Below are 14,136 nucleotides of genomic sequence, written 5' to 3' on the forward strand. Positions count from 1 at the left end.
AACCCTTTGAACCATAGAACTAATCCAATCATCTACGGCGGCAGGTGGCCTAGCAGTTAAGGGCGTTGGGCCAGTAACTGAAAGGTTGCTGGTTTGAATCCTGAGCTGATGAAAAAGATGTTGATGTGCCCTTAAGCAAGGCACTTAACCCTTCTAAGTCACTCTTGATATGATGGAAATACAATGTATTATCCAGGTATCACTGGCATGGCATTGAAATAGGTCATCACATTTTTTGATTGGATTTCCAATTGTGGCAATAAACAACTAACGTATTTGTAGATTTGGTGACAACACAGACAAAAATCATTCTTGTCCACCTCTAAAGGAACATCTACACCTGGTCAAAGACCTGCAATCTCATTAATTTAGGGAGAAACTCTCTCACAGGACACATTCCAATAGTATACTATAGATAGATAGAGTACAATGTTTTATGGAATCGTAATCAGACACTATTTGAAATCACATCATCAGCCAGATCCAATCATGATTGAATCACACAGAAGTGTCTTTTGAACGTCTACACTAGAGGTCGACCGATTAATCGGCATGGCCGATTAATTAGAGCCGATTTCATGTTTTCATAACCATTGGTAATTGGCATTTTTGGACGCCGATTATGGCCGATTACATTGCATTCCATGAGGAGACTCCGTGGCAGGCTGACCACCTGTTACGCGAGTGCAGCAAGGAGCCAAGGAAAGTTGCTAGATAGCATTAAACTTATCTTATAAAAAAACAATCAATCTTAACATTATCACTAGTTAACTACACATGATTGATGATATTACTAGTTTAACTAGCTTGTCCTGATTTGCAAATAATCAATGCGGTGCCTGTTAATTTATCATCGAAACAGCCTACTTCGCTAAACGGGTGATGATTTAACAAGCGCATTCATGAAAAAAGCACTGTCGGTGCACCAATGTACCTAACCATAAATATCAATGCCTTTCTTAAAATCAATACGCAAGTATATGTTTTTAAACCTGCATATTTAGTTAAAAGAAATTCATGTTAGCAGGCAATATTAACTAGGGAAATTGTGTCACTTCTCTTGCGTTCTGTGCAAGCAGAGTCAGGGTATATGCAGCAGTTTGGGCCGCCTGGCTCGTTGTGAACTGTGTGAAGACCATTTCTTCCTTACAAAGACCGTAATTAATTTGCGAGAATTTTACATAATTATGACATAACATTGAAGGTTGTGCAATGTAACAGCAATATTTAGACTTACGGATGCCAGCCGTTCGATAAAATACGGAACGATTCCGTATTTCACTGAAAGAATAAACGTTTTCTTTTTTCGAAATGATAGTTTCCGGATTTGACCATATTAATGACCTATGGCTCGTATTTCTGTGTGTTTATCATATTATAATTAAGTCTATGATTTGATATTTGGTAGAGCAGTCTGACTGAGCGGTGGTAGGCAGCAGCAGGCTCGTTAGCATTCATTCAAACAGCAGCTCTTAGCAATGCTGGGATGCACATCGCTGTTTATGACTTCAAGCCTATCAACGCCCGAGATTAGGCTGGCAATACTAAAGTGCCTATAAGAGCATTCAATAGTCAAAGGTATATGAAATACAAATGGTATAGAGAGAAATAGTCCCATAATTCCTATAATAACTACAACCTAAAACTTCTTAACTGGAATATTATAGACTCATGTTAAAAGGAACTACCAGCTTTCATATGTTCTCATGTTCTGAGCAAGGAACTTAAACGTTAGATTTTTTACATGGCACATACTGCACTTTTACTTTCTTCTCCAACACTGTGTTTTTGCATTATTTAAACCAAATTGAACATGTTTCATTATTTATTTGAGACTAAATAGATTTTTATTTATGTATTATATTAAGTTAAAATAAAAGTGTTCATTCAGTATTGTTGTAATTGTCATTAAAAATTGGCCGATTAATCGGTACCTGCTTTTTTGGTCCTCAAATAATCGGTATCGGCGTTGAAAAATCAAACTCTAGTCTACACCTGGCCAAAGATGTTCAATCTTAGGGTAAAACTCTCTCATAGGACACATTCTAATAGTATACTGTAGATAGAGTCCAATGATTTATGGAATTGTAATCAAATGAAATCACATCAAATACTTTAGCAGGTCTTGATTGAGCTTTTCTGGAGCAATGGAACCAATAGAGTAGCAAAAGTGCAAACCCTGCCCATCTGGCACTCCAGGCAGGCTAAAGAAAACGCAAAAAGTATTTGAATGATTTTTAATAGTATTTCAACCGAGATCTGCTTGTTACAGATTGCCACAGGTATCGTCAATGTGATATGCATTCTATTATATATTATCAATCCATCTTAATGTTGTGAGAAGAAACATTTAAACGAGGCTACATATATCACATTTTGTCTGGATTCTGAAGTTATTATCCAATACAACAAATAAATGTGTTAGCATGTTGTGTGCTGTCCAATATTGCTCTGAATATGTATGGGGCACATTCAGCAGGTTCAAAAGGAAACAGGCTCAGTATTTCCATAGACTAAAAATAATAAATTTTCCCCTGAAAAACTCACAATCAGCAGTTAGTTGACATGCTCAAACTGATCCTGTTGTCACAGCTTTGAATGATAGGTGAGTAGATGTATACATTGCATAACAATTAGCCAGCATTTTATAACATTTTTTCCTTTTAAGATTTAAGTATTTTAACTGTTTTAACCTTTTCACACGTGAGTTCCATATATCTCACGTAGATAGTTTTATGCACGTGATGTCAGAATACACTCACTGTTCCAAAATGTGACCCGATTCAGGAAACTAGGCGTATGTCGCAAGTGAAGACTTCACAGGAGAGCTGTTTGAACATAAAAAAATATATTTTTTATCAACATGCATTTTTTGGCAGAAATGCCTTCTCGAACATGTGAACTTTCCTGTGCCTTAATATTAAACTTGTATGCCATCTGTAAATACGAATAAAATTCTTAAATTACGAGCCTAGTTGGTTTAGCCACAGAAAAAGTGAGCAACCTTCCCGCTAGCCATGATTGGCTGAGAAAATGAGTGGGCTGGAAGGGCCGAGAGATGAATTTGGATTTGGTCTACCATATAGCACGCGTCTGTATATTGGAGCTGGTATGTTTAGATAATTGTGAAGAACGCAGCTTTTTTTAATGTAAAACTGCATAAACCTAATGTCAACTTAAAGTGTACTGTTAGCTAGCTAACATTAGCTGGCTGGCTCGCTATCTAACGTTTTGTGTATGCTCTACACTTTCTGGAGGACCGAGTTTTGAAATCAGTGGAATTCGGGTATGATAGCTAAGGAGATGGAGAAAGCACCAGTCTGGATTACATCGTCAAAATAAGGCAACCATGTATGGCATCAGACAGGAGACGCATCCAACCGTGATGTATACTGGTAAAATGTTTAGATATTACATGTTTCTAATTTTGACAGAAAGTGGTTTAATTTCAAGTGTACTGTTAGCTAGCTAACGTTAGCTGGCAGGGTTGCTAGCTAACGTTAAGTGTATGATCTTATTCTTCGTATCTCAGACACATTTGCTTGACTAGTTATAACCATAGAACCTGGTTGGTTAGCTACCTGCAGATTCATGCAGGGTAGTAACGTCATAAGTTGTGATTATGGTCCATTGTTTAGCTAGCTAGATAGCTACATGTCTTACCAAAAGACTCCACTCTAATTTTGACAAAGTATTTTCATTTCAAGTTAAAGTGTACTGTTAGCTAGCTAGCTAACGTTAGCTGGCTGGCTCGCTAACTAACGTAACGTCATGCATTGGGATTCATTGTTTACCTAGCTAGCTATTTAGTTACATAGTTACAAAAGACTCTTGTCTTATTGTGCCAGAGCGCATAATAACTAATACTATTTGAACGCTCAACACCCGTTGAATATGTCCGGTGTCAGTAAATGTCGACAACAAAGCGAAATTCAATTCCTGCCAGCTGAACAGTTAGTCACCAGCACTCTGGATAACATGAAAAAAGCCTAACCAGCTCTGCTAGGGCAAGTAAAACGGTCACAGTGGGGTGTTCTCTCATTATGTGTCTGGAAGTAGTTAGCCAATGTTAGCCAGTTAGCTTGGGTGCTTGACTGTAGTTGTGAGGTCACAGCTCTCGGAACAACCCTACTTATTGGCCAGAGTGCCCAGTGTGCTCTCTGAACGTGAAACCACAGTGAGCTGTTCTCTCTCTCTTGGATGTCTGGAAGTAGCTGGCAAGATAGTACAGAACGGTTGGATCAACCCTTAAAGAGATGGGTGGGGCTAAGGCTTAAGAGGGTGTGAACAATGCTGAATGGGTGTAGACAAAGAAGGGCTCTCCAATAGTAGTACCAAAACATTGAAAGACGGTTTTCTCAAAAGTGAGTTTCAAGTTGATCAACTTTCAAAGCAGAATTACTTTCCCATTGTTTCCTCAAATGCAGTGAATGATATACCATTTTGTAGCTCTGAGTCTCTACTTGTATCCAATGTAAAAAACAGAAATCCAAACGTTGCTACATAAGACCGAATCCAGGTTGTGAGTCACAAATGTGATTGTTATGCAACAGGACAGTTAATACACGCTGCCTGCTAATTATCTGTAGACTATGCTTCAACTTGTCAATTTCAAGTTATTTTCTAACAAGTTGTATTTTTTAACAACAGTTTGATTAGAGGGTTGTTCCACCTCCTCATTAATTCACATAGAAGTAGCCCATTTCAGTGTTGCGGCCAATTTATGTTTGAAGCTTTACTGAGCTGGACATACTTCCCTCTTCGAGGAGAGGCTTCCCTGTGGCTCAGTTGGTAGAGCATGGTGTTTGCAATGCCAGCATGGTGTGTGAAACGCCAGGGTTGAGGGTTCAATTCCCACAGGAGGCCCGTACAAAAAAACAACAAAAAAGAAATGAAATGTATGCATTCACTACTGTAAGTTGCTCTGGATAAGAGCATCTGCTAAATGACTAAAATGTAAATGTAAAATGATATCCCTTCCCCCGCACATCATGTATGCAGACATATGCACGAACTGGCACATTTTCTTGCTGGTGCTCGCATTGTCGCATTGATGTTTTCCTTACAAATAATAACTTGTGTGCGTTCCTATCAAAGTAAGTGCCTTATTTTCTGTATATCGTGTTGTCATTTCTACTGTAGCATATGTATGTATGGAGCATAATGTATTTACAGTTTTATTCACATGTTTTCAAGTACTGGTGACAAATAATGAATTCCGATTATTGCATAGATTGTAATTGACAACTATGATGTGTGTAAAATACTTTTTTGACGGTTGTACTGATTATAATGAGATAATGCTAAGCTATTTGCTAGCTATGTGTGGCACCATGTTTGTTGACATTATACAATGCATTCTGGATGTCACGTAAATGTCTGTCAGACCAAATACTTTATAATGAGGTGAAGGAATGGTTCACTCAAATTTTGAGTAAACTTCCAGAAATGAATGAAGGGAAGTGAATTATCGTAGATGACACACCCCCTTCAACATGCATACTGCAAACAGACCAAACTCATCTTGTCTTCTCTTATTATCTTCGGTTGACACAAAAGAAAACTAATATGGCAGCACGCACAAACTACCCATGATCAGATTACTTCAGATTTCTAGAAAGTGTATTTCTATCAATGTTGAGCTCACCCGTGATGTGATGAATTATAAATAGTAATTGCTATTGGCTAATTCATATTATGGTTTCTGTCAGCCGAGAGTTCTCTAAATATGACCGCTTGTGTTGCGTCAATCTTTCCTCAGTTAGCGCTAGGACCATTGTAGCCTACATTTCACGGTTTGGATGATTGTGTATGCTGTCGCTACTTCTGTGCATGTCTGAATATTGCATCCCAAAATAAACTGGTCACATACAGGACATAACTTTGTAAGGACTGTGTTTGTGCAAAATGTTTCTGTGAAAAACCAGTGAGGCTATCTCAAATGCTGACTGTTGTGTCAATCAAAACTGGACGTTCTAAATAAGCGTTCTAATCACACCGGTTTTAGAGTATGCTGCAGAGACCACTGTAGAATGATCTCACCTGTTTGTTGGTGCGTGTGAAAAGGTTACATATTTAAACTGTTTTAGGTGGCCTAAGTTGATGGAGATTCACCAGGTAAGTTGATGGAGACTTGTTGGAGATAGTTCACTTCTATCTGCAATATTCTGCCCATTTCACCTCACTGATAGTGTATACACCCATCTTGCTCACATCTGGTCCAGGGGGATACATGACATTCAGTATGTACATGTGGAAGAGGGACTTACTACTACTAAGATACTAAGAAATGCATTAAGAGGACATAAATATATTGTCTTTCAGATGCAGACATGGAAGCTGTTGTTCAGTTGTTTTTTGCCAAACAAAATTTAGTAGAATCATAAGAAATTCAGATTAAGGACATTACCATAAAAATATTATAAAATGGTGAATTTTCAAACGCTTTTACAAAAAAGGACTACAGCTATACAATCAGTATGTGTGTTGTGGCCAATGCATGAATCCAAGACACATTCGTGTTCACTAGAGCTTGCAATGAAACGTCCAGGTAGTCCCTCTCTGTTTTAGTCCAATTTCTTCCATTTGGTGCCTAATGAACACCACCCAGCACTATGCTCCATCCAGCGGTGTCACCTGCGCCACAGAAAAGAAAAGGCTGGTCTCCTCAATGGAAAACCCACACAGTCTCAGAAAAAACGAATCATCTAGGAAAAAGCTCTCCCCTGGAAGCCCTATTTCCAGTGTATCCTCAGCTGTGGAAGCCCTGATAAAAAAGACAACTGCATTGTCCGCTCGCGTTATAGAGCCGCGTGTGATTGGTGGAGCATTCAGCTTTATTTTGCTGGAAATGTCCTTCCAGAGAGGCCGGTATTGAATTAAGCACACCAAACAAGCCATTACTCTTCCTTTAGCCTGTGTGTGTTTGTTTCTGTACATGTGTGTGTGTGAGAGAGAGAGCACTAGAGTGGGCAGCATTTCCTAGCAGCCCCCTGTGAGCTCTGAAAGCTGTGGTGGTGGATGAAATCGCTCGCTAAAGATTGTCCCCAACAACTCTCATGCGAGTGGGAAATTAATGAGATATCTTCCCACTGGGCCAGTAATCACAAATAACGACTATGATGAAGATGAGTGACAACCAAGGTTGCATCCCAAATAGCACCCTTTCTAGTGCAAAAAAATTGACAGGGCCCATAAGTAGTGCACAACATAGGGAACAGGGTGCCATTTGGGACGTGGCCCAAGTGTTTGCCATGTGGTCTGACTACAACTGTATCACTCAGCAACTAGAACAAATCATACATTTCTGACTAGCTTTCTCCACCACTACATTTAATTCTTATAATGCATTGTCTTACGGCAGAGGACCTGTTTTAGAAAGGCCAAATGCAATGCATCGCTTGCCAATACTTATCAGGGCAATGTCACTGTCACACATGCACACATGAACACACACCCACGCAAGCAAATACATACACACACATGCACACACACACAAACAGACAGAGGGACCCTGAGTTGGCAGGTGTGTTGTTGTCAAGGCGTTGTAGGAGTAATTTGTCACGCTGGATAAGCCTGGCATCAGTGTCTTTGACTCTGGAATTTATTAGCGACAGATTGCCCCCGTAGACACCAGTGGCAGGTACCAAGATACACAGCTACGCCACATACCCAAGCCCACAGCACCTATTATGGTTTTATTAGGCCCCGGCTTCTCTGTTGGCATGGTCTAGCATCAAGTCCCTTCTGCAACTGCTGGGATCTCTGTCCACAAACCAGAAGAACTGGGTTATTGGACAGTGCAGTGGGCATCCAGACAGACAGGGACTAGGAATGGAAATATGCTGTCTAGCTGGCGAAATACAGCACTGTTAAGCCTGTGTATTGTATGAGTTTTTGGTTTTTGGATCGGAGGATATAAATGAAAGGCAGTGGCCCACAGGTTCAATACAGTTATGTGAGGAAAGATTATGTTTGAAAGGCGTAGCCTCTTATCAGGGAACTATTAACCTTTTAGGTCTCATAGCAATTAATTGTATCTGTTGTTCATTCTGGGGATGTGTAAGGCTTTGTTATATGCACAATGCAGTTCATCAGTCCAGCAGTGTGCATGTAGGAGCTTCGAAGCGGACAGGCCAATTCAAGCAAGACGTGGTGACAGCTCCGTTTTAAAGAAGGGATCATCAACTAGATTCAGCCACAGGACGATTTTTTTATTGAGCGGATGGTCGGGGGGGTGGAACATACTGACAAATAATTTGTAAATTGCAAATTGACCACAAGAAGCCCAAAGAGATATAATATTTCAAACCTTGCTTACATTTCTATACGATCACGTCTCTCTATTATGCTTGGGAATACTTCGGAACAGATTTTCAAAATTAAAATTTCCTGGTGTTTTTACAGTCTTTTATGTCCAACAATGTTTTTGTTTTTTTCAGCTCAGACATTTGGCCCATGGGCCACCAGTTGGGGAACCCTGATCTAAAGCATCACGCACAGCTCGTCTGTTGTCTGTCATCTACCTGAGATTGCATGTAGGCTAAATCAGGGTTAGATTTGTTTTTTCTCTCCTCTCCTTCCTGTGAGGGACCAACAAACAGACCGCTATAGTCAACCATAAGAACCATGGGATTGGCCGCCACACGCTATAGCAGGGATCATCAACTTCAGCCGCAGGACGGGGCTAGAACATAATTACAAATAATTTGTAGACTGCAAATTGACCGCAAGAAGCCCAAACAGATCTAATATTTGACTAAAACATAATCATTTCAAACCTTGCTTAGATTTGTATACAATCACATATATCTCTCTATTATGCTTGGGAACACTTCAGAACAGATTTACAAAATTAAAATCACTTATAGCGGATTTCCTGGTGTTTTTACAGTCTTTTATGTCCAACAATTAAGAATTTTAGTATATATATATATGTTTTGCTTAGAAAACTTGGGGGGGTCAAGTAAAATCCCCTGCAGGCCAAGTCCCACACAGGACGCCAGTTGGGGAACCCTGGGCTATAGCCTACCACATGTGTTTTCTCCCTTCATTAAACATTTACGGATGATGGGATAGTCAGTGCAAATATGATACTGTAATGGTTTATCTCGTGAGTTTAGTGAATGAATTATATTAAACCAATGTTAATGGTTTGCCTACTTCCCAATGAGGGGTTACCCAAATGAATGATGTGAATAAAAAGGTTGACGTTACAGCACAATGCGTTAGCCACATAAGTCACAAAAGACACCTCACAAACACGGGACACACAACTTCTCACACCTTGTCTCCGTAGTCTCCTCTTCTTCAGGCCGAAGATACGCACTTTGGAGAAGATGTCGACCAGGTTGCCATTGCAGAGCCCCTTGTTCTTACTGGGGCTCTTCCTCCGCCTGTTTGGGGGTGGTCGGTCTACATGCTGCTCCCGTGCCTCCCTCTTCTTCCGGATCAGACCGCTGGCAATAGCGGCTGCCATGGCTCAATGTCTCACTGCTGCTCAGGTCCGGTCCGCACTCCGTCCGCACACGGAGCACAGACCACATAAACAACCTCCTCTAGTCGCTCGCAGCACGGTCACAGTCCCATATTGGCGGCTAGACGGTCCGTGGTGTTGAATCAGGAATATTTAAATAGTAGTCTACTTTTTGATAACTGCCTTTAGTCTACAGACACTACATTTTAGTGCTTCTGAAACATTGCGTTATCATTAATTGTACGGTTCGTGAGAATCATGAAACTGTTGTCATAAAATTATTTCATTCCATATTTTCATCAGGAGTCTAGTTGGTGAAATTGCTTGGCAAAAACTCACCCCAAACGAGATTGCTTAACAGTCATATCTGCGTATTGATTTTCGATTTATTGGGTGACATTTTCACTTCCATCCCCTGCTAAATGTCCAGTGTGTGTTGTAGCCTCCCCTTCCCACACTCCTGTCTCTTCTTCTCCTTTTGTCTTCCTTCCCTCCTCTCGTCCTGGAGACCGGTGCAGGATTCAGAACTCAGCACGCTGGACAGCGGTGGCCACGCTGTGTTGAGGTGTGTGTGTGTGTGTGTGTGTGTGTGTGTGCGTGCGTGTTCCGCCAGCCGTCCAAACAAACAAACAAAAGCGCTTTTCTGGGTGATTATCGCCGTCGGACGACGGGCACTCACTCGCCAGGGTACAGCATAGCATAACACGACGTTTACGCAGAAATATTAGCCAAGTTGACCATTCAATACGCAACACTGCTCCTGAAATGGCCATTCATCTTGGAGAGTCAAATGTTAGCCAATACATGTCAGTAAGATAAATACGACATCAAAGTAATACGTAAATATCAAACGTGGCTATATCTAGGCCTATTGAATAGCAATATAGCTATTCAATAGGTAGCTATACCTATCCGACCGCATGGCTGCATGATGCGTTTTCACGTCTTCTCTTTGTACAGTCCATTTCCCTTCACATCTGAGCTGTCATTGTAGATTGGTATTGTGGTCAAAGAGAAACAAACACAACATGGGCGATTGTACACCGATTGGAGAGAGAGAAAAAATGTAGGCTAACCTAAGCTTAACCGGGTCCTGTGCGGATGACGTCTGGACGGTGTGACAACTGCATACAAATAGATAAACTTACGCTGCCGGATGCGGAGGAGACAATACGGCTGTGGGGAATGTCATATTAAACCCATCGTTCGTTGGAGTGACAGCAATCAGGTGCGTAATCGAAAAGACAGGATAGGAGACCCCGCATGGAAACACATAGGCTATCTATAGGCACCATTGCACAAGCACACCTTTCCCGCGCAAAAGCGCATTTGGTATCAATCCCGCGCTGTAAGAAAAACGATGAAGGGTGACTCTTGTTTCCGTCTATAGATCTACCCATCTTCCACATCAACAAGTCTTAACCACTCACCCTCTCCTTTGCACTCGCCTCGGAGAGGAAAGAGGAGAATACCCTCCCTCCCTCTCTTTCGACCTGTCGAGCACAAGTCCCTCACTTCAGGCGTTGCTATGAGCCGGTAGTGAGATTTGACACATAAAGGGGTCTTCAGTTGTGCAATAACTGACGCCCCGCTCCGAACATGCTCGCAACTAAACTGCAATGGGCATTTAATAGGCGCGTTACAAATATGGCTGAAAATACATCTATTTGTATATGTTTTAATGTGTATGGGACCGTCCACCATTGCATGTATCCGTGTAGGCATTTATTGCCCGGTAGCCTACGCATGACCCTGGTCAGGCAGCCTATTGGAAAAGAGTAAACGGTACATCAAAATGTAGGCTATTGAAATCCTCGCTAATCAAATGAAATAAAAGTGTGTGCTTCAAATGTTTAAGCAGAGGGAATAGCTTAACTGCAAAAACATAGGGCGGCAGGTAGGCTAGCGGTTAAGAGCGTTGGGCCATTAACCCAAAAGGTTCAAATCCCCGAGTTGACTAGTTGAAAAATCGTCGATGTGTCCTTGAGCAAGGCACTTAATAACCCTACAAATCGCTCATGTAAGTCACTCTGGATAAGAGCGTCCGCTAAATGACTAAAATGTCAATAAAATCTGCAACTCGAGTAGGCTAACATGCATGATAAAGGAATGATCACTATCGCCATTTCATCTCACAATAATATCGCTCCGTCTATCTCTCAATCACTTTCGGGCTCATTCATTTCAGCGCTTCATTCCTTTGCCCAACACACACACACACACACACACACACACACACACACACACACACACACACACACACACACACACACACACACACACACACACACACGTTGAATCAACGTTGTTTCCACGTCATGTCAATGAAGTTACGTTGAACCAACGTGGAATAGACTTCTGTGCCCAGTTTGAGGGCGTACAGTGCTCATTTCTGGATAACTCGTTGAGCAAACCATAGGCTACACAAAAAACATTGACATATTCAGGAGAGACACTTCAGAAACTTCAATATATGCTGGATTGGTGGTTCCAATGCTACAAAACAACACCATAAATCATTAGATATTTCTCTGTTAGATGGATATCATTTCCAGAGACAACATTCACAGATAGAAATTAAAACGCAAGAGAGCCATCTGCCGTTTGTCGCCGCAATTAATTAAAGAAGTGGGAACATTTGGGGACAGTGGCATCACCGGGCTCTAGGCTACACGCTTTCCACACACGATCGAGCATCCACTTGTTGATGTCAAGGCATACGGGGCTGAGATACATTGCCAAATGGCCGGGCCAGGGCTGGATTCGTATGCATACCCTTTCTCTTTCACGTTGCACCTGGAAACAAGGGAGCCGGTCAGAGAAATTATTCAGCGATATGAATGAATTTTTTTTTTATCACTGCGTCATTTTAGGGCCTACTAATTAATGTTTTAGCCATGGGGTAGATATTCTGGATGATTAAAGAGGGAGGGGGCATGCCGCATGCAATCCCTATTTATATTCAGAGGGAAAACCATCTAACCTTATTAAATCAAATGTACAGAGGGGTTCGAAATTATTGACACCCATGATAAAGATCCACAATAATGAGTGTATAAAATAAATAATTCAAATACTGAGCTATATTGTATTCTCCCAAAAATTGGGAAATTATATTATTTTATACGAATACAATTGCTCAAAGAAAGATTTTTTTTTCTCAAAAAGGTAGGGGTCAAAATTATTGACACCCTAAAGATTCTTATAAATAAAGTAGGCCTATTCAAAAGTTTAGTATTTGGTCCCATATTCCTTGCACACAATGACTTATTCCACATTTTGTTGCAGTACAGCCTGAATTCAAAATTGATTAAATATATTTTTTTGTCTCTCACCCATCTACACACAATACCCCAAATTGATTGAAAATGAAATACAGAAATATCTCATTTACATAGGTATTCACTCCCACATAGCCACTGGATGTAGGGGTGCTGAGGGTGCTGCAGCACCCCCTGAAAAATCGGAATTAAAAAAACAATGTTAATATATACAACAAAAAAACAATTGAAAAATAAAAATGTAAAAGTATGGGCATTTACTAGTCCTTTATTGGTGGACCAATATAATCCTCTGTAGTGTGGCCATGTTTTTATGTTTTCATGTATTTAAGTCAAAACTGTAACTAGGCCACTCAGGAACATTCAATGTCATCTTGGTAAGCAACTCCAGTGTATATTTGGCCATGTGTCTAGGTTATTGTCCTGCTGAAAGGTGAATTAATTTCCAAGTATCTGGTGGAAAGCAGACTTGCGCAGGTTTTCCTCTAGGATTTTGCCTGGGCTTAGCTCCATATCGGTTTTTTTTTTCCTGAAAAGCTCCCAAGTCCTTAACAATTACAAGCATACCCATAACATGATGTAGCCACCCCTATGCTTGAAAATCTGGAGTGGTACTCAGTAATGTGTTGTTTTGGATTTGCCCCAAACATAACACTTTGTATTCAGGACAACATTTAATTGCTTTGCCACATTTTTTGCAGTATTACTTTTGTGCCTTGTTGCAAACAAGATGCATGTTTTGGAATAGTTTTTTTCTAAAACATGCATCCTTATTCTGTACAGGCTTCCTTCTTTTCACTCTGTCAATTAGGTTAGTATTGTGGCATCACAGCCATTAAACTCAGTAACTGTTTTAAAGTCACCATTGGCCTCATGTTGAAATCCCTGAGCATTTTCCTTCCTCTCCGGCAACTGAGTTAGGAAGGACACCTGTATCTTTGCAGTGACTGGGTGTATTGATACACCATCCAAAGTGTAATTAATAACTTCACCATGCTCAAATGGATATTCAATGTCTGCTTTTTTAATTTTTACCCATCTACGAATACGCGCCCTTCTTTGCAAGGCATTAAAAAATCTCTCTGGTCTTTGTGGTTGAATCTATGTTTGAAATTCACTGCTTGACTGATGGACCTTACAGATCATTTTATGAATGAGGTACAGAGATGAGGTAGTCATTCAAAAATCAAAAATCATAAGTCCATTCAACTTATTATGTGACTTGTTCAGCACATTTTTACTCTTGAACTTATTTAAGCTTGCGATAAAATCATTGAATACTTATAAGACATTCCAGCTTTTCATTTTTAATTAATTTGTAAACATTTCTAAAAACATAATTCCACTTTCACATTATGGGGTATTGTGTGTAGGCCAGTG

The 14,136-nt window shown here is 40.4% G+C and overlaps 1 protein-coding gene across 1 annotated transcript in view; it reads right to left on the reverse strand.

Annotated features, from left to right (window-relative positions):
* The window catches only part of fgf14 (fibroblast growth factor 14), a 99,658-nt gene extending 88,662 nt beyond the window's left edge, over positions 1-10,996 (reverse strand). The window contains exon 1 of the mRNA XM_014163796.3: positions 9,286-10,996. Coding sequence (XP_014019271.1) covers positions 9,286-9,478 — 193 coding nt within the window. The 5' untranslated portion in view covers positions 9,479-10,996. The remainder of the gene's footprint in view (positions 1-9,285) is intronic.
* Positions 10,997-14,136: the final 3,140 nt, after the last annotated feature.

Source organism: Salmo salar, chromosome 21, assembly GCF_965601325.2.
Source record: "Salmo salar chromosome 21, fSalSal1, whole genome shotgun sequence".
NCBI classification, from domain to species: Eukaryota; Metazoa; Chordata; class Actinopteri; order Salmoniformes; family Salmonidae; genus Salmo; species Salmo salar.